The sequence below is a fragment of the Mus caroli genome, chromosome X, assembly GCF_900094665.2.
Source record: "Mus caroli chromosome X, CAROLI_EIJ_v1.1, whole genome shotgun sequence".
In the NCBI taxonomy this organism is placed as follows: domain Eukaryota; kingdom Metazoa; phylum Chordata; class Mammalia; order Rodentia; family Muridae; genus Mus; species Mus caroli.
In genome coordinates this window covers 1113898-1135716 of record NC_034589.1, presented here as the reverse complement: position 1 = coordinate 1135716, position 21819 = coordinate 1113898, and the positions used below count along the sequence as shown (strand labels likewise).

General features: G+C 36.5%; 1 protein-coding gene across 1 annotated transcript in view; it reads left to right on the top strand.

The window, feature by feature from the left end:
- Ccnb3 (cyclin B3) overlaps nucleotides 1-20561 on the top strand; it is a 52053-nt gene extending 31492 nt beyond the window's left edge. Inside the window, exons 8-14 of the mRNA XM_021153631.1 lie at nucleotides 1591-1704; nucleotides 5857-5949; nucleotides 9277-9414; nucleotides 13213-13368; nucleotides 14058-14207; nucleotides 19858-19988; nucleotides 20246-20561. Of these exons, the coding sequence (XP_021009290.1) occupies nucleotides 1591-1704; nucleotides 5857-5949; nucleotides 9277-9414; nucleotides 13213-13368; nucleotides 14058-14207; nucleotides 19858-19988; nucleotides 20246-20327 (864 nt within the window). The 3' untranslated portion in view covers nucleotides 20328-20561. The remainder of the gene's footprint in view (nucleotides 1-1590; nucleotides 1705-5856; nucleotides 5950-9276; nucleotides 9415-13212; nucleotides 13369-14057; nucleotides 14208-19857; nucleotides 19989-20245) is intronic.
- Nucleotides 20562-21819: the final 1258 nt, after the last annotated feature.

The following is a 21819-nucleotide window of genomic DNA, read 5'->3' as shown; positions in this document are numbered from 1 at the left end:
TTTCTTTCTTTCTTTCTTTCTTTCTTTCTTTCTTTCTTTCTTTCTTTCTTTCTTTCTTTCTTTCTTTCTTTCTTTCTTTCTTTCTTTTCTAAATTAGATAAGTAAAGGGCTTTGTTTAATTTAGGTAAGATGATTTATCTAATTTAAGATAAACTTTTACCAAAGAGATTGTTTAAAAAAATATCTTAATAAAGTGTGCGCCTATTTGTCTGCTTGCCTGCCTGCCTGTCTGCCCGTGTCTGTCTATGCATGCTAGTTTAGGTATCTGTATAAGGCAGAGGCATTGAAAAATCCCTGGAGCTAGAGTTATAATCAGTAGTGAGCTGCTCAAAATGGGTGCTGGGAACTGAAATTAAGTTATCTGCAAAAGCAGCAGGTTAGCCACTGAGCCATAACTCCAGAACCTCAAAAGTGTTCTTTTTATATGCTTCTTAAACAACTAAGCAATTTATACAGTGTTGTGGAAGGAGCTTCAACTCAGGAAGAGATGATAATTTTTTAGCTACCTTCTTATTTAATGAGAAGTGATGCATAATCTCCCATTTCTCATTTTTCATACCCTGAGGTTACCCATGAAGTGGAAAAATGTTACTAGACCCTTTGAAAATTTCCTCTTATTTCAAGTTGATATTATAGGATATCTTTAATTTATGATTTTATAGTGATGAAGCTTAGCAATCAGAAAGTACTTATGCTTATTAAGGCCAAAATATTGAGACATATATATCCCAAGAAGGGACATAGTTAAGTTGTGAACGACAAGAATTAAATAAAGGGATGATATTTAGCAAGTTGAAGGAGAAATGTTCCCTATTTAGAAGCAAAACAACCTAGATAAAGGTTAAGATGTAAGAAAAAGCTACTAAGATGAATTAGGCCAGATAAAAGTATTGGGACATAACACAAGTTTTTAAGTTGTAAATTATAAGAATGAAATAAAGGGATGATATTTAACAAGTTAAAGGAGAAATGTTCCCTATTTAGAAGCAAAACAACTTAGATAAAGTTTTAGATGTAGGAAAAAACTACTAAGATGAGTCAGGGCAGATCAAAAGATTGAGGCATACATAGCATGAGATGTTAGAAGACAGATGACATAGCTAGCTGAAATAATAAAAATGTTGTCATAAGAGAAGCTTGAATTGGGGCTGCAGAGATGGCCCAGTAGTTAAGAATACTTGCTGTTTCTGCAGAGGACTCAGATTCAGTTCTTAGAACCTGCATGACTTGTTACAACTATCAATCCAGTCCCAAGGGAATGGAATGCCTTCTGTCCTTGAACTGGCAAAGCATGTTCATGCTCCACATACATAGCATTCAGGTAAAATGCTCATACATATAAAAAGAGAGGCTTGAAGTTACGTGTAAAAGGGATGCCTTGTTCCTGGGGCAGAACAGGCATATACTAGGCAAATATTGATTGCAGAACAGTGTGCAGATCGAAGGGCCAAGACATGATCTACGATAGTTCAGAATACTTGAAATTTGAGGAACCATAATAGAAGACAGTGAAATGAATATAAGTATGTGTGGACTAATCTTTCTTTGAAATATTCCTTTCCTAATATCTTTTTGATTATTTCTAATTAGATAACCATACAGAATGACAGTGACAGCCTGGAAAGAATTGAAAAGGAAGACCATGATCCATTATTGAACACTATATATGCCAAAGACATCTTCATTTACTTGAAAGAAAGAGAGGTTGGTATGAAGGTTGTTGAAAGTAGACAGTAATTTTTAGTTCTCATTTTCTTCTCATTCTCTTCCTCAGTATGTAAATTGAGGGGCCTATAGTGATGTTGAAAATAACAATATCAGTGAATAACATTTATTGGTAGCTTATTGTAAGATGACTATTATATTAAAGGATTTGTAGACATTATCTTCATTCATCCAAAATGTTTTGATGGTGGAGATTATTATCTCCCTTTTATATTGTGGGAAGAACTGCCCAGAGTCATATATATTACATGGTAGAATTGAAATAGAAACAAAAATCTGACTACCATGAAGACCACAACTTTGCAACATCTAGCTGCTCACCAGACAATCTAAGACATGAAAATCCTAAGTACCTTGTATCTGAGTAACTTCTGTTAGAAGTTATTTTCCTATGTTTCTGACATTGTGTGTAATAATAACACCCATTGTTTCCACTTTCCAATTTAGTGCAGTATTCTTTGCCTTTAAAAATGAAAAGTTTGCTCCAAATATTCACTAGTTTCAAATTTTCTTCTCTTCAATGAAATAGGTAAGGAGATTATCTACCAAATAGAAATCTTACCAGACTTTATATATTATGGTGAAATCACATCACACACTTTTTCTAGAGAGAATTGGTTACCTGATTTTAGAATCCATGATTTTTCTTTTTTCTTTCTTTTTTTTTTTTTTTNTTTTTTTTGGTTTTTCGAGACAGGGTTTCTCTGTGTAGCCCTGGCTGTTCTGGAATTCACTCTGTAGACCAGGCTGGGCTCGAACTCAGAAATCTGCCTGCCTCTGCCTCCTGAGTGCTAGGATTAAAGATGTGCACCACCATGCCTGGCCTATGATTTTTCTAATGTACAGATACTTCTTGATATATGAAGAGGATAAAATCTGAATAAAATTGAAATGTTCATTCTCAGCCAGAATATTAACTATAAAATATTAATTGGTGAAGCTACCCAGTATTGAGAAAGAACACATATTTTTAGCCCTGAAAAAAGATCAAAATTAAAAACCAGTAATTATGTTCTACTAAATGTATATTGCTTTTTACCTATCATAAAGTATGAAAATTAAGTTGAAATATTATAATTCAGGACCATCTGTACCTTAGAGAAAACAGGAAATATCTTTGTTTTTTGTTTTGTGTTTTCCTTAACTGTGTCTTGGCTTAGTAGTATTAGATAAGATCTGAAAATGTTTTCCCTGTTTCCTAGCTTTTATTTTTTGAAAATAGAGTTTCTTCATATAGCATATTAATTTTTAAGGTGAAGTAAGTACTAAATGTTATTTTTTTAGGGGTTAGAGTTGTTTTTTTTCTTTTTTCTTTTTTACATCCAAAGCTAATACATTTTGTACAGCAGCAATTTCCCATTTCTCTAACACAATTGACTATTGAACAGTTTGATTCAATTCTGAGCACATCAGATCCCTCAAATAAAGGTCTCAGTTACACAGTAACGCACCAGCTTCATATGTCAAATATAGACTAGGTATCCAGGATACCCATATTTCTACACATTTGATAACAAGTTTCAGATTTTCCATGATTTTAATGCCATCATTTGGATCTAGAACATTCCACAGAGGCTTGGTCTCTCACTTGAGGTGATAGCAGGAAGTAGAATCGTCTTTCTTAGGTAGGTTTTATAAGAGGAGATTCAATCATCAAAGGAATTCTTGTGGAGGATATTTGGGGACCATAGCCTTTTTGATTTCTGTGATTCCTGTCTGCCATATGTTATTGTCATCATGTGATACCTTTCCACATGAGCCATATGCTATACAGTATATTCCAATCATGATTTTTGTTCCCTCATCTACTCCCAGATCCTCCCCTTCTCCCTGCCCATCCAACTCCATGCCTCCTTTCTCTTCTCTAAAATCTTTTTTTAAATTTATTGTATTATTTGAGAATTTCAAGCAATGTATTTTGTGTGTTTTTCTAAAGATTTATTTATTTATCGTATTTACAGTGTTTTACCTGCATGTATGCCTGTAGGCCAGAAGAGGGCATCGGATCTCATTACAGATGGTTGTGAGCCACCATGTGGTAGCTGGGAATTGAACTCAGAACCTCTGGAAGGGCAGTCAGTTCTGTGCCATCTCTCCAACCCCCAAGCAATGTATTTTGAATATAGTCACAAATTCCCAGCTCTTCCTAGATCCATCCCACCTACATAAGCATCCAAATTTGTGTCGTCTTTTCCTAAGTCCATCAAGTGCAATATATGTTGCCCTAGTATTAATTCTTGGGTATAGGGCCACCCTTAGAGCACAGTTGATATACCAAGAATGACATTCTTCAAGAAAATGAACTTTCCCTTTCTCAGAAGCTATAAATAGCCAATAGCTCCTCACCTAGAGGTGGGATTTCATGCTCACTTTCTTCCTCTATGCTGAGATTTTATCTGGGCAGAGTTTTTACAGGTTCTGTGTGTTTATCACAACCACTATGCGTTCATATGTGTTATGCCAGGAAAACACTGTTTCGATGTAATCAGCCATCATCTCTGACTCTTAACTGTCTTTCTACTCCTTCTTCTATAAACATTCCTGAGCTGGCTGGGGCTGATCATTCCATATTGTCTTATTTTCAGCATAGTGACTAGTTGTGGGTCTTAGTTAATTGCTCTTCTGCTCAAAAAGAAGCTTCTCTGATGAGGGTTGAAAGATGAGTATAATCTATGGATGTAGCATTAAATCATTAGAAGATGATTTAATACTATGTCCTTTTAGAGTACTAGCAGTTAGGTTTCCCCTTAGGTCTGTGTAGCCCCTGGTGTTAGACTCCAGTAACGGTGCCAGATATGGTTTCCACCTTGTGAACTAGACCTTAAATCCAATTAGAATGTGTTTGGTTACTTCCATAACATTCACTGCACTATTGTACCAGGGGAAATCTCTTGCCAGGGTAGTTGTTATTATAGTTTGCAGGAATCACAGCTGAGTAAGACTCATTAATTTTTCTTCCCTGGAAACATGCACAGCATCTTCCAGAACAAGGAAAGCTAGCCAGTAGGCTTGAAGATTAAAGGTCATGATTTTTAAAAATATTCTATGACTCCATTTTGTGTGTGTGTGTGTACGTTGCACACACGATGTGACATAAGCATCTGAAGTTAAAACGTTAGTGGGTTTTTTTTTTTTTTTTTTTGGTATAGAGATCTGTTCTCCCCTTTGTTGAGTGGGGTATTTGGATCTTTATTCGCTGCTACTCCAATTTATCAAGTTGTGGTGCAGATGAATAGTACTGGAGCTCGGTGCTGAAGAAACTCTGTTGATGTTCAAATGGAGTGTCTTAATTAGTCCTGTTTAAGCTAGGAAAAGATGCAACTTTTTGAGCCCAGGAGCAAACCATCTGTAACTCGAAGATTCTTATGGCTGATCTTCAGAAGTCTGTGAGGGCCCACTAGCCCAATTCTAATAGTCAGTTCTTAGATAGTAGATGTGGGATCTCAGTGGGAGTGGAAGGTGCTCCCTAGAGGTAGGGCATAGAATGCTACACCTTCCTCAGGTGGAAGGGAGTGGGATTGAGGCTGAGGCTGAGATATAGGTTTGTACCTGGGGTTGTATTCACTGGAGCCATGAGATTTTTGGGTAGCACAGCGGGTGGAGTGGATTGTATATTAGCTCTGGGGCCCATGACTGAGTTTGATCTCACAGGATACTACATGGTTCACAGAGTGTTCAGTAGGAGTGGCTAAGAGGTCAGACAGAAAAGTAGACTGGCTCTGGTGTATCTCACTGTAAATCTTAACATAAATGTAGAAACTAAGATTAGATTTCTAAATCAAAATAGGAAGCTTTAAAATATATTTGAGTACTACATATGCATTTCAAACTTGAAAAGCATTGGTCTGCACACCATGGTATTGTGTTTTAGACTGAATTGCAAAGAAGAATTGCAACTTTTCTAGTATTCATTGACAGCAATAGGTGAATTCCCCAATATCTCTTCTGACACTTTAATAGCTTATATGTCCACTTTCCAAAGATAGCTGGAACTTGTTCAGAAAAAGATAACCTGATATGTTCATATCTGATACCAGTTGAAAATAGTGAGCTATAATCATGAAGAAGATTTTTTTGTTAAAAAAATTGGAGTACAAGAATACTTTATTAACATGTTTTTCAACAACACAGGAAAAGTTCATAGTTCAGAAATACATGGATGGGCAAATGGAACTCACCAGTTATATGAGAGCCATTCTTGTGGACTGGTTGGTGGAGGTACAGGTAAGTCTAGCAACTGTTGCCTCGTGTAAAAGTATTATATTAAGACTGATTCATAAAATTAGTACAGCAGTAGTTATTCCTTAACCAGCTTAATTCACCAATAACCACACGACTAAGATTTATTAAAATTGCCTTGAGTCAAATACTGAGTGATTACTGCAAGCGAGTCAGGCTTCTTCCCAGACAATATTCCTGTGTTGCATTTTTTCATCCTTCCTTGCTCCAGCCCTCTTCTGATATTTTTTTATCTCTCCTTGTGGCTCCCTCCTTCCCTTCTTGTCTCTTTTCTCTTCCCCTCTTAGCATTGGAAATCTCGCTTTATTCTCTCTCTAAAGCTCTGTATTGGCTCCTTGGCTTTTATTGGCAAGGCAGAGAATGAATGAGGAGTAATGTTTATATAAAGTTGGGAAAGGAGCTTCTAAAAATAAACAACAAAGCCATGTCTGGATTGAACCAAGATGTGAGGGCAGAGAAGTCAGAATTTGAATAACCCAAGGATAAACCTTACACAGTGTACAAAAAATTCTGCCTTCAGCCTTGAGAAGCTGTTCTTTTTTTTTCCAGCTCAAATCAAACATGCTAAAAACATACTGAATGTATAGAGCTCAATAAACAATAGTTCTGGATTTCTTGGAATTTATCATTTAGATGGAAAAATAAGCCATGAAGACAAGTGAATATAATACAGCCCTCATGGTGGCTACTAGTGTTACGCTTATATGCTCATGATTTAGGAGATTTCACCTTCTAATTGGCTATAAAGTCAGCTTCTTTGATTGACTGGTACTCAGTTGTTTGGTTATAAGGTGAGGTTCCAACTTTTACAGATTGTAGTTCACTCAACAGAAAGTCTACTTTGGCACACTTGTTCCACTACAGAAGCTGGATTAAGGCAAGTTACTTTTTGATTTCACTGCTCCTTATTCTCTAATGGTTAACAATTATACATTAGTTGGAATGTATGCTTTCGGATAGTTTCCTGTATGTTTTATTAAGGTTCTGCTGTCTCTTGTTTATGTCAGTAATACACATGCGCCTTAACCTCCTGATCCTTCTGCCTGTAATTCTGAGATTACAGGTCTGAGAGTATGTATACCTGGGTTGTTTTTTTTTTTTAAAACATAATACATCACAACAAAACAAAACAACCAAGCAATCCCTAACATGAATGTGGTGGTACAAGCATGTAATCCCCATATTTGGGAAGTAGACACAGGTGGTCAAGAGGGCAGTGCCATCCTCAGTGTCCCAGCAAGCTTGAAGTCAGTTTGAACTATGTGAGGCCCTATCTCAAAACAATTGCAAAAAATAGTCCAAGTTATCTTTCCCTATAAATATAGATCTACAGGACTCTTTTTTATTTTATTTTTTTGTCCTTCTCCCCTACTGTACTCTTTTTTAAAAAAAATGGCTCTGTGATTATCTTAACTATTCAAATCTTTTAGTTAACTAGCCCTATTGATAGAACTGAACTAATTAACTTCTCCTAACATAAGATTAAACAGTTTGCATGTTTTAATTTATTCCTTTTTTTTGACTTTCAGTTTTAAAAATCTAAGCTTTTAGGTCTATATTAGTCTTGTTAAGTATATTATATTATTTTTGAAATTAAACAAACAATCCCTAAGTGTGGCTCTGATTTCTATAATTATGTTGTTATAATGTAAGGCCTTTTTAATTAATATGCTTGTTCTTTGACTCCAAGAAATTTTATTGTTTTTCCTATATACTATTTTACCTTTTTTTTCTACTTTTCTCTTACTTTTCATTTCTTGTTTTAAAAATACTTACATCAAGGGCTGACTTTTAATAGCCTGAAGAAAGCATACAGCTCTGCTAACTATTAAACTCTCAGAAGCAAGTTGTCTACAAATGGCTTAGCACCAGGATTCATGGGACTGTGAGTTGTAGGCAGCAAGAATGTAGCAGGAAAGAACTTGGTTCTGTCTTCTGCTAAACCCATTTACTAGGATAGAAGGCTCTCTGCCAGCCAAGCATGAGGACATGAATGGATCCCCAGCCTACACATAAAAAGATGAGCATTATAGTATGTGTCAGTAATTCCAGAACTGGAGCTAACTGGCTGCCTGGCCTAGCAGAGACTGTCTCAAAAACTAAGGTAGATGGCACCTGAGGACAACAGTCTCTGCTCCACACTTTGTAACTCCTTCCATGGGTATTTTGTTCCCCCTTCTAAGAAGGATCAAAGTATCCACACTTTGGTCTTTTTTTCTTCCTGAGTTTCATGTGTTTTGCAAATTGTATCTTGGGTATTCTAAGTTTCTAGGCTAATATCCACTTATTAGTGAGTGCATATCATGTGTGTTCTTTTGTGATTGGGTTATCTCACTCAGGATGATATCTTCCAGATCCATCCATTTGCTTAAGAATTTCATGAATTCATTGTTTTTAATACCTGAGTAGGACTCCATTGTGTAAATGTACCACATTTTCTGTATCCATTCCTCTGTTGAGGGGCATCTGGATTCTTTCCAGCTTCTGACTATTATAAATAAGGCTGCTATGAACATAGTGGAGCATGTGTCCTTATTATCTGTTGGAGCATCTTCTGGGTATAGGAATTTTCTCTCTTAAGACATTCATTTGGATACTGTGGAAAGCAAAATAAAATGTTCATGTAAGAATCTCCAGGACCTGTGAAATGTTAAAGTGGATAATCAGCTGAGTTTGTGATACACCAATGATCTTAGACTATCAAAGTGAGCCTATTACAGGTGTCCTTAAATGTGGACCAGGGAGACCAGGTAATGTAATATGATAAAGATTTGTCTGGTTATTCATAAGTTTGGAAGATGAAAGGTGCAACAGATTAAAAAAATGAGTTGCCTCTACAAACTAGAAAAGGAAAGATAATATATTATTTAATAGAACTTCTAGAGGGGAAGATGGACCTGTTATGAACCTGACTATTCGCCCCATCTCTGTGTTTTAAAACTAAATAAACACTATTTCTGTGGAACTTACAAGTTAGTAATAAACAAGGAAATCAGGAATCTGAGTATTAGAGATTAAGGAGAAAAAGGGAATATGGACTTGAGGCAATCACAGACAGGGTATATATTTTCTGACTACCTTGTAAGGTTGATTTTCTGTCCAAATGACAATTACAAATAATTGTAGGGTCCCTCGAGGGGTTAGACTAAGGTATGTGCTGGTACCTTTCTGAAACATTTTCCATATTCCTAGCAAAGTACAAACTATCTAGGGCTGTCCTTGATGCTTCAGACAGGCAAGGTTTCTAGATTACTTTGGAGCTGGCTATTTATTTGGAAAATATATAGATTCCTATCTTATTTGTTCCTTCAGGCATCCTTTCAGTTGAACCATGAGACCCTGTATTTGGCAGTGAAGCTAATAGATCTCTACCTAATGAAGGCACAATGCAAGAAGGATCATCTACAACTCCTTGGTTCCACTACTTACATGATTGCAGCCAAATTTGAGGTGAGTCTGAATCCTCAAGGTCTGAGCAAAACTTAACAAATATCCATCCTAAACATAGAGTGCATATGGAAATGTATTTGTCCATGAGAAAAATGTGTTTATGAATTTTTATAAATTTATCTATATGTATATAAAAATTACACACACACACACACCTTTCTTATCAAATTTTTGTTTATTTCTCTGGAAAGTCACTGGTTGATAATGGTGGCATATTTGTCCTGGTATCAGCAAGGTTCAATTGTTTAGTCTTTAAAAATATGTATGGGGAAAGGCACCTAGTTTGATAAGTGGTTCTGTTAAAAACTTTGTTTATTCATGATTTCCTGCCCTCTCCCAAAGCTTTTCTTGTTCCACCAACTACATCCTTGTCTGCACATATAATAAAACAAAGTGGGATACTGGAGACAATAGAAAATGGTTTGGTGTAGATTATAGTGAGTTTAAAATGGCCTAGGTAAAAGAGTTATTTTTGAAGTAATAGTATAAACAGTATAAAGACAACTGATCTTTTCTTCTTTCTAATCTCTCTCATTTTTCCTTTTTTTAGGTACTTAATGATTTTGTTCAACTCTTTAAGTTTTCCTTCAATTATGTTAGTAGTATCAAACTAGTGTTTAAGACAAGATAGCAACTTTACTATGGAGTTTTTTTAAGGTTCAAAATTTTTTGAGCTATTTTTTGGTGTGTCTGCTGGCTCCCATGCCTCTCCCTCTTCTCTCTCTCTCTCTCTCTCTCTCTCTCTCTCTCTCTCTCTCTCTCTCACTCGCTCTCTGTTTTCTCTTCTCCTTTCCCCTTGCTACCTATATTTTTTCTACCTTCTCTGTTTCTCCCTCTCTATGTCATTGCTTTTCTGCTCATGTGCACCTTTGTGCTTATCATTAGAGATGCTGTTCTACATCTTACTTTCAAGGGTGGGCATAGGTAGGTCAATGGGGTATATTTACCAAGCTTTGGAGCCAGGAGTACTCCTCTTCTTGTGGTCAGAAGAAAATCTACTAAGACCAGTGGAGAATATCTTCCCCTTATGGGATTTAGAAATGCAAGAAGACTTTAAAAAATGATTTGTTTTTATTTCCTAATAATGTGTTTATGTCTGTGTGGGAGTCTGCACATGTGAGTGCAGATATACATGAAATTAATGTTGTTGAGTGTCTCTGGAGCTGAATTTAAAGGCAGCTATAAGCCAGTTGATATAGAAGCTAGGAACCAAAGTCAAGTCCTTTGCAATAGCAGTAGGTACTTTTAAGTGCTGAGCTATTTTTCTCGCCCCTGAAAGAGATTTTTTAAATTATAAAAAAATAATTCAAATGTAATTACAGTCTTTACCCATTTCCTTTCCTTCTTCTGTCCCCCCCACAACATCCCTTACTCCATTTCAAACTCATAATCTCTTTTTCTTTAATTATTATTGTTTATGTACATACACACATAAATATACAACCTGTTGAGTTCATTTAATATTGCTTGTATGTACATGATTTCAGGGCTGACCACTTCTGAGAAGGACCCCCCCTCTCTTAGTAGTTATTAGTTGCCTGTAATTCCTTGTATAGAAGTGGGGCTTGTGAGGTTTTCTTCTTCCACATTAGTATGCCAATTGGTGTTGTCATTGTTCAGGTTTTTTTTTAGACAGCCATATTATTGAGATTTCATGGATATATACTTCCTGTCATTTCTAGGTGCATCTCACAGCAGCTTTCCTAGCCCTCTGACTCTTATAATCTTTATACCCACTTTCCTGCAATGTTTCCTAAGTCTTAGGTGTGGGTGTTGTCTTGTACTTGTAGTTATACCAACTGGGTATAGATACCCCGTGATCATTTGCTTTCTGCATCTTAACCATTTATGGTTTTCTCTAATGCTCTCCACCTGCTGCTATAAAGTGACGCTTCTTTGATGAAGGTGGGAATTGCACTCACCTGTAGGTAGAAGAAGAAGCTGTAGAATGCAGTTAGGAATTATGCTGGTTTAGTGGAGCCCCAGTAGTAGGCTCTTCTCTAAGATCAATACCTCACTCACCCTGGGGAGTGGTGTAGGTTTCCAGGAACAGGTGTTGTTTTCTTCCTGTTGAGGTGGGTGACCTTAAGTCTATTAGACAGCTGATGATTACCACCAAGACAGGAATGTCACTATTGCACCTTAGGGATATCGTGCTATGCTTGTCATTGGTGTGGGTTACAAGTATCATAGCTGGGTAAGACTGTTGATTGCTTCTGGTACTATGAAAACTAGACTTCAGGGAGGAAGTTTTCAGGCCAGATCCATCCAAAGTTGTATGTTTCCAAAGTGTGTGATGTCTCCAGCAACAGATACTTTCTTTCAATCTCTGGGAGCCACCCAAGCATAACAGCAGTAGCTTATATTGTCTTGGTAGTCTTCTGGACTGTCTTGACCAACAGCTTGAAAAGAGATTTCTCCTGCCTGGTTCTGAGAAGTTTGGTAGGTAATCTGTGGCTCTTGGTGGAGCATTACAAAAAAAATGACAATAAATGCTAGACAGCATATGGGGAAAAGGGGAACCGTCATTCACTATTGGTGAGAATAAAAGTGGTACAGCCATTCTGTAATTAAGCTTGGAAAATCCTCAAATAAATAAAAAGCTACAAATAAATAAACTCTATGACCCACCTATACCACTTCTTGGCAGATATCCTAAGGACTTGATATTCCTACATCACAAATAACATGTTTAACAATGCATCTGTGCCTCTATTCAGAATAGGAAATGAAAACAATCTAAATGCCTTTCAATCGTTGAATGGATGATTAAAACTGTATGTATAAACAATGGAATGCTATTCAGCTGTAAAGAAAAATGCATCATGAAAGATGGAGGTAAAGCAATGGGGCTAGAAAATAGTATATTGAGTAAGGTATCCCAAGCAAAAACGATAGATGCCATGTGTTCTCTGATTTGCTGCTTTTTAACTCCAAGTCTTCAGTTGTGAATATATCCTGAAGTAACTGAAAAAAAAAACCCAGGAAAGTAAAGATGGAACATGGGAGGAGGGAGCAAGAGTGGGGAATATCACTATACAAGTGAGCTGAAAGAATTTTCAAGGGAGGTGTGGAATTAGGATGAATGTGGGAAAAGGAACAAGTAATATAGAGGTATGTGAACCTGATGATTTCATAAGGGGAGGAGGAATGGAGGGGGAGGAAGAGAGAGGAGGGAAGGACAGCAAGGAAGTAAAGAGGAAAGTAAGGCTGGAGTGTACAGTGAGCTCTAAGTTGAGTAAAAACATCAAGGGTTCTTTATATCCTCATGATTTTCCAGTGTTCAGTCTCTAGAGAACAGAGGATAAGAAGGCACTCTCGGCACAGTGGTATTCACAGCTCCTCTCCATCCTGCCATGCATATTTTTTCTATCTCTAGCTCATCTTTCTTTGGCTTCCTTACATTCCTTTCTCATAGCAGGCTTTGGCTCTCACTATTCTCAGTTCTATTCTCACCCATCAGGAAGGCCCATTCCTACTCTCAGATGCTATTACATGTTAGGCTTTTTTTTTTTAGCATTGTGTAAGTACCTATAACCTTTAGCCCTGCCCTCTGCTTGATGTTAGTAGAATTTAGGTCAGCAAACTCTTCTCTTTTTTCTGTTTTCTTTTTTTCCTTTCTGTTGAGCCATTCAAATGAACTAAAACCAGCTCAGATCTGCCCTGAAAGTCTATGTCTAGAAATGTGGTCAACTCCTTCTTATCCCTCACTTCTTTCCCTATTTTCCTTTTATCATAATTAGAGACTAAAAGAGAGACTAAATATATATGGATGATTGTGTCTCTTTCCATCCACAGGAATCCTGTCCCCCTCCTCTGTCAGAGTTCCTGTTCATTTGTGAAAATCTTTATGAAAAGAGTGATATGGCATCCTTGGAGATCAACATCCTGAAAACTCTCAACTTTGACATCAATATTCCCACAGCATATAATTTTCTGCGTAGATATGCTTCGGTAATGGGGAGACACAGCTAAGTTATTTTGATTTGTGGACTATTTTTTCTATATCCAGAGTGTCTGACAGACTTCTACGTGAAAGATTATCAGATACTTGGGATGGTGTATATCATAGATTTCTGTGGTGTAGCTATAAGGTTTTGGAATAGGGGCAAAGTAGAGGGTGAGGTAAAAATATTCTTTGATCAGGAGAGGATGAATACATTTGGGGGAAATGTTGGCAATCTTATTTTCCTTAGTTGAATATTAGTTTTTAGAGGAATATCACCTTAAAATTATTCATTGTGTTCTTCAATTGTTTTATGTTTGTTTTTATGTGTATTATAAGTTACAATTTTTTCAAACATAAGAAGGAACAGAATGGAGCATGAACCATCTCCTAGAGTGTAGGACTATGTGCAGAGTCACAGTTAGGAGACTTTGACCCATCAAAGGATGACTACTATAGCAAGAAGAGTCACTTGGTTGTTTAGGAGCCTTAAAGATCTCAACCCCCCATGCCAGTACCATAAGCTTCTCCCAGAATGTCTGCATTTTTGTAGGCAGGAGTCTGCAAAAGGGCAGAAGTAGTACATTGTTCAAGCAGAGAGCCATGTGGACTAGGGATGAGATAACTTGAAAGAGATTCTTCATCCTGCAACTGTTTTCCTGAATTGATTGCTAACCATTCTTCTTGTTTCCTTTAGTGCATCCATGTTAGCATGAAGACACTAACCTTATCCCGCTTCATCTGTGAGATGACCCTGCAGGAATATGAGTATATTGAAGAGAGGCCTTCAAAGCTAGCTGCAGCCTCTTTCACCTTGGCCCTCTATATGAGGAATCTCAGCAATTGTGTAAATAGATGGGGTGGCTCAGGCACTAAGTTCTAAGTTCAAATCCCCAGCACCCATGTAAAAAGCTACATGTAACCAGGCTTGATTGTGCCCCTAGTCGTGTGTGTGTGTGTGTGTGTGTGTGTGTGTGTGTGTGTGTGTTGGGGGAAGTTGGGGGGTATCAAGAGAATCATTGGAAACTTACTGGCTGCCAGCTTGACTTGAGGTTCAGTGAGACACTCTGTCTCAAAGTAATAAGGTGGACAATGATAGCGCAGGATACCTGAAAATTCTCCTATGAGTTGTGCATGTATACACACAGGTACACACACACACAGGTACACACACACACACACATACACACACACACATACACACACAGAGTGAGAAACACTGACCCAGAGGCTGTAGGCTAGTGCAAGGATCTGTCCATTTGGATAACAGGCCATGCCTGTATTGCTACCTTTCAGGTAGAAAGCCTCCAAACACTTGTAGATACCTATAATTAGAATTCATACTTGATCCTTTCCTCAATTTTATAAAACATTGTAGAGAAAAGTAACTTTGAAAACTTTGAATTCTTACAGATGTGTAAAATATAACCAAAGGAGAGACAATATGATTAACAATGCATTTTTTGATCCACTCCTAAGACCTCTTACCTAGAAATTCTGAGCCACTTTTGATTAGCAAGCCTTTGAATGCTGAGAAAGCTACATAGACAGTTTGCTGGACTGCCACCAGATGTATTTTTTCTAGCAGTTTTAAGTGTTTCATGTTTCTACCAATCTTTTGCATTATACCTGGGGTAAGATGAAATCTCAAAATTGTTTTATTTCCATTTCCCTAATTACTGGGGATGATGAACATTTTTTTGAGGTGTTTCTTAACCATTTTTTCTTTTTCTGACAATATTCTGTTCTGGTCCCAAGCCCTTTTTTTTGGAATGAGGCATTCATTTTTGACTAGTTGAGTTTTGACTCTTTACGTATTTCTGGATGTTAATCTGTTAGATGTATAGCTGGCAAAGATGACCTTCCATTCTGTGGGTGTCCTCTTCTTCCAGGTGATTATTTCTAAATTTGTGCAGAAGCTTTATAGTTTTATGAAGTCATGCTGTCAATTGTTGGCCTTAACTTGGGGAGCACGTAGAATCCTAGTCAGGAAGCTCTTTTCTGCACACGTACACTGTATAGAGTACTACTTCTCTTTTTTTCCTAGAAGTCTTGGTGTTCTAGTTTCATGTTTAGGTCTTTGATCCATTTGAAGTTAACTTTTAGGCAAAGTGATAAGTATGGGTTAGATGTATTCAGCATGTGGGCAATCAGTTTTCCCAGAATCATTTGTTGAAGATGTATTCTTTTCTCTGGTTTATGATTTTGGCATCTTTTTCAAATATTAAGTGGCTGAAGTTATGTGTACTCATATTTGTGTCTTCAATATCATTACTTGTCTACATGTCTGTTTTTGTGCCAGTATCATATTGATTTTATTACTATTGCTCTGTTATATATCTTAATACCTCCAGTGTAATTCCTTCAATGTTGTTCTTTTTCTCAGGATTATTTTGGCTTTCTAGGGTCTTCTGTGGTTTCATATGAATTTTAGGGTTCTTATTTTTCTCTTTCTGTGAAGAATTAGATTGGGGATTTTGATTTTGATTGCACCGAATCTGTAAATGGCTTTAGTAAAATGAGTTGCTCTCATAAAATTAGTTCTACAAATCCATGAGTATGCCATATCTTTCTATTTTTAGTATTTAGTCTATTTCTGTATCTTTCTTCAGGGGTGAAAAGTTGTCATTGTACAGTTCTTTACTTCCTTGGTTACATTTATTTCTAGACACTGTTTTCTTTCAAATCATTGTGAATGAGCGCACCCATAATCTCCCTTTCTGTGATATTGTGGCTAGTGTTAGAAAAACTGCTGATTTATAAAAAGTTGGTTCTGTATTGTACCACATTGCTGAATTTATTTAACATTTCTAGAAGTTTTCTGATAGAAATTTTAGATTCTCTATTATATCCTATCGTATCATCTGCAAATAAGGATAGTTTGACACTTTATTTCCTCACTTGTATCCCTCTAATTTTTTGTCATATTGCTCTAATTTTGTGTATAATATTAAAAAGGAGTGGGGATGATGGACATACCTGTTTCATTCTGGACTCCAGTGGGATTGCTTCAAGTTTTTCTTCATTTAGGATGATGTTGGCTATGGTTTCTCATAGATAGCTTTTATTGTGTTGAAGTATATTCCCTGTAGCCCTACATTCTCTAAGACAGTGCTTCTCAACCTTCCAATGCTGTGACCCTTTAATACCATGCCTCAGACATGGTAACCACAACCATAAATTTATTTTAGTTACTACTTCATAACTGTAATTTTGCTAGCTATAAATAGTAAGGTAAATATCTGATGTGTGACCCTTGGGAAAGGGTCATTCAACTTCTCCCCCCCCCCCACCCCCCGCAAAGGGGTGACGACCCACCGTTTGAGAACTGCTGCTCTAGGACTTTTTTCCTGAAGATGTGTTAGATTTTTGTCAAAGGCTTATTAAGTTGTTATTGACTTGCAAATGTTGAACAGTCCTCTTATTTCAGGTATAAGTTAGATTTGCTCATGGTGTATAATCTTTTTGATGCATGTCTATATCCTTTTTGCAGGTATCTTATTGAGTATTTTTGAGGATGTTCACTGGGGATATTGGCTTTTTTGTATTGTGTAATTTACCTGGTTTATGTACTTGAGTGTTACTGGTTTCATAGAAGTAATTGGGAAGTGCTCCTTTTGGTTCTATTTTTTTGAATACTTTAAGAAAGATTAATTGTAGAACTGTGAGTGTCTGGTAGAATTCCATTGGTGAATCCATGTGGCTCTGGACCTGTTTGAGAGGGTGCTGAGAGGCCTTTTATTATTATTTCAATTTCTCATTTGTTATGGATCTATTCAGATAGTTGACTTTTTGGTTTAATTTTAGCTGAATATAGAAGCTTACCCATTTGTTTTAGGTTTTCCAGCTTAATAGAGTGCGGGTTTTAAAAAATATTTCCCTAAGAGCATTCTAAATGTCTCTGGTATCCATTGTAGTGTTTCCCTGTTCATTTATGATTCTGTTCATTCATCTCCTCCCTTTATTTTAATTAGTTGGGTCCAAGGGCCCATCAATCTTGTTTATCTTCTACAAAAACAAACCCAAAACAAACAAAAAAACCAAAAAATATTTTTAGGTTGTTGATTATTTGTATTGTTTTTTTTTTTCTTTTTCATTGGTTTATGCTCTGATTTTTATTATTATTTTTTTTTTTTTTGCTATCAACTGGGTTTGGTTTTAGTTTGTTCTTATTTTTCCAAAAATTTGAGTTTTATCAGTAAGATCTTTATTTATGCTCTTTCTGGTTTTTATCTTTTAAACACAGACACTTAGAGATATAAATTTCCCTTGTGGGACTACTTTTATTACATCCCAGAGGTTTTCTTGTGTTGTGCTTTCATTTTTATTTAGTTCTTAGAAGATATCTTTTGATATCTTCTTTAACCCATTAATCATTAAGCAATGAGTATCTTAATATCCCCGACTTTGTATATTTATTGGAGAGGGTTTTTTTTGTGTTTTGTTTGTTTGTTTGTTTGTTTGTTTTTGCTGTCAATTTTAAGTTTTATTCCATTGTGGTCAGATAAGATACAAGGAATGATTTCAATCTTTTTGAATTTCTAAAGATCTGTTTTGTGCCCCGGGATGTGACCTATTTTAGAGACGCTTCCATGTGCAACTGAGTAGAATGGGTATTCTTTAGTGTTTGGGTAGAATACTCTGTATATATCTGTTTGACGTTAGTGTTTGTGTAGAATACTCTGTATATATCTGTTTGATGTTAGTGTTTGGGTAGAATACTCTGTATATATCTGTTTGACGTTAGTGTTTGGGTAGAATACTCTGTATATATCTGCTTGACGTTAGTGTTTGGGTAGAATACTCTGTATACATCTGTTTGACGTTAGTGTTTGGGTAGAATACTCTGTATATATCTGTTTGATGTTAGTGTTTGGGTAGAATACTCTGTATATATCTGCTTGACATTAGTGTTTGGGTAGAATACTCTGTATATATCTGTATTTGATATATGCTGTTATTTATTTCTAATACTTTTCTGTTTAGTTTTTGTGCAGATGACTTGTCTATTGGAGAAAGTGGGATATTGAAGCCACCTATAATTATTATTATTGGGTTGAAGTTAATCTGTATTTAAATTCAGCAGTAATTTTTAAATGAAATTGTGCACCCCAGGGTTTGATGCATATATAGGATAGTAATATTTTTTTGTTAACTGTTCTCTTGATTAGAATGAATTGTTGCTCTTTATCTCTTCTGATTACTTTTAGTGTGGAGTCTGTGTTGTCAGGTACTATAATAATAATGTTTCCTTGCTTCTTGCTCCGACTTGGTTAGAGTACTTTTGTCTGTCTTTAATTCAAAGTGGTGACTATCTTTAAAGCTGTGTTTCTTAATAGGTGGATTTTGGTTTCTTCCTTTCAGCCAACCAGTATCTTTTGATTGGAAAATTGAAGTCATTAATATTTAAAGCTATTTTTGAAATGTTTGTGTTAATTGTGGCCATTGTGTTGTTGATTTTGGAATTGTTGTTTGTGTTTCAAGTGGTACTTTGTATCTTTGTATATGGCTTTGTGTTTCTGTCCTCACTTTCTTGGCTATGTTCATTGCTCTTTACAGCCCAAAACATTGTTTCCTACATTTTCTTTACATTTAGTTTGTTGAAGATATTTTTAGAGATATTTGTATCTTGGAAAGTCTGTCTTTCTCCTTTAACTATAGCAGATATTTTTTAGTATAGTCAAGATGGACAATCATGGTCTTTCGGGAATTTGAATGCATCATTCCAGGCCCTTCTAGTTTTCAAATTTTCATTGAGAAGTCAGCTGTTATTCTCATGGATTTTCCTTTATACATGACTTCAGTTTTTGTTTTTGTTTGTTTTCCTTGCAGCTTTCAATACTTTTTTGTTGTTGTTTAAAGTCTTTTTAAAATTATATTTTAACATTGACTCACAACATACTGGGTTTCTATATGACTTTTTCATACATTATTAATTTTAGTTAACGAACACCTTCACATTTGCTTTCCTGTACCCCTACCACCATCGTCATTTAAAGCTTTTCATCCTCAGCATCCTTCCTGTCTACTTTCATATGCTTCACTCTCTGTCCACAGTACAAGGGTAATTTTTAAGCTCAGTCTTGAAAGATGAGTAGAAACTTGTGAGAGGATATATTTAATGTGGACAAACTATTAACTAAAAAGATGTGAGGCACTAAAGGAATAAGTATGATATGTTTAGGATAAAATTCTAAATCCTATTCCTTGGTCTTTGGTGGATTCTAGCATCCTTGAACTATTTTGGGCTAGTTAATTAGGACTAACATAAATGATAACACTTGAACATAATCATCTTGGAAGTTTGTGCTTATAACTTATTCTTTTAGGTGCTAGCCTATAATTTTTAGTCAGTCTCTATACTGTATGATTATTTGAAGTGATTTGAGTATTTCCCTGCCTAAACCAGAGATGGGATGTTTGGACTTGAAAAGCATACTTGGAGTCAGGGTATACTTCCAATAATAGAAGTTAATGCTCATTCTTCTTTTTGTCAGATTCCTACACTGGAATATTCCACTGGGTACAAGATGGCAGAACTCCATATCTTGGTCAGGAAGTTAAACCATTTGCTGAACTTCCGATCCCATAGAATCTTCAAGAATGTGTTTCAGAAGTATTCTGAAGAGTAAGTGCCAAACTACAGTTAAAGTGGAGTTTACACTCACTCATAATAAACCATTAAAATATTGGGCCTAGAAATCTCACTTTAAACAGAGGATTCGGGAACTTTGTACCTTCCGTTCTACTCTACAGTGGACGCGAGAGGCTCTAACTTGCCATTTCTCCTGTGGAGCCTGGTGTTTTTGTTGTTTGTTTGTTTGTTTTGATTTTTTGGTTTTTTTGGCTTACTTTCCTCTAAGCAGACCACACTTCCTTTTGCAGGACCTACTTTGAAGTCGCCAAAATCCCTCCTTTGAGCAAGCAAGATCTAGAGAATCTTTTGAATTGTGAATTATCCCACTGAGGACCTCTGACAGCAGCTGTCAGGGCTGGGCAGAAATACCAATAGTATGAATTTATCCATTTATCTTATGCACGAAGTTTCCCTTTTGTTAACTTTTCATTAATATTTTTCCTCTCTTTACTTTCCTAAACTGATAGTTATGGAACCTTAAAAATATTTAAATTACTTTTATGAAAGAAGAGAAATTGTTTTGTTATATTTGTTTAAAAAATTTAATAAAATACAATGGTTACTAGAATGGCTCATGTCCCCTCTTATTACTAAGACACCCCATGCATAGGCCATAGCCCAAGAAGGTTATTTTACAACCCAGTAAAGCTTGTTTCAGGATCTCACTTACTCAGTTTCTCCTTAGAGGAAAAGGAATTCAGCTAGGTGTGAACTATTAAGAGAGTCTATAAAAGAATAATCCTGGAGAGTAGTGCCCAATACAAAAAGGGCAACCAATTCTCCTCCCCAGGCAGGCCTCAAAAGCTCAGAGCCAGAGAAATTGATACTATGATAGAACAAATACTTATTATTTTTATTAGATATTTTCTTCATTTACGTTTAAAATACTATCCGGAAAGTCCCCTATACTCTCCCCCTGCCCTGCTCCCCTACCCACCCACTCCCGCTTCCTGGCCCTGGCTTCCCCCTGTACTGGGGCATATAAAGTTTGCAAGACCAAGGGGCCTCTCTTCACAATGATGGACAACTAGGCCATCTTCTGATACATATGCAGCTAGAGTCAAGAGCTCTGGGGGTACTGGTTAGTTCATATTGTTGTTCCACCTATAGGGTTGCAGACCCCTTCAGCTCCTTAGGTACTTTCTCTAGCTCCTTCACTGGGGGCCCTGTGATCCATCCAATAGCTGACTGTGAGCAACCACTTCTGTGTTTGCTAGGCCCCTGCATAGCCTCACAAGAGACAGCTATATCTGAGTCCTTTCAGCAAAATCTTGCTGGCATATGCAATAGGGTCAGGATTTGGTGGCTGTTTATGGGATGGATCCCTGGGTGAGGCAGTCTCTGGATGGTTCATCCTTTTGTTTCAGCTCCAAACTTTGTCTCTGTAACTCCTTCCATGGGTATTCTGTTCCCTATTCTAAGGAGGAACAAAGTATCCACACTGTGGTCTTCCTTCTTCTTGATTTTCTTGTGTTTTGTAAATTGTATCTTGGGTATTTTAAGTTTCTGGGCTTATCAGTGAGTGCATATCAGGTGAGTTCTTTTGTGATTGGGTTACCGCACTCAGGATGATATCCTCCAGATCCATTCATTTGCTTAAGAATTTCATGAATTCATTGTTTTTAATAGCTGAGTTGTACTCCATTGTGTAAATGTACCATATTCTCTGTATCCATTCCTCTATTGAGGGACATCTAGGTTCTTTCCAGCTTCTGGCTATTATAAATAAGGCTGCCATGAACATATTGGAGCATGTGTCCTTATTACTAGTTGGAACATCTTCTGGGTATATGCCCAAGAGAGGAATTGCTGAATCTTCTAG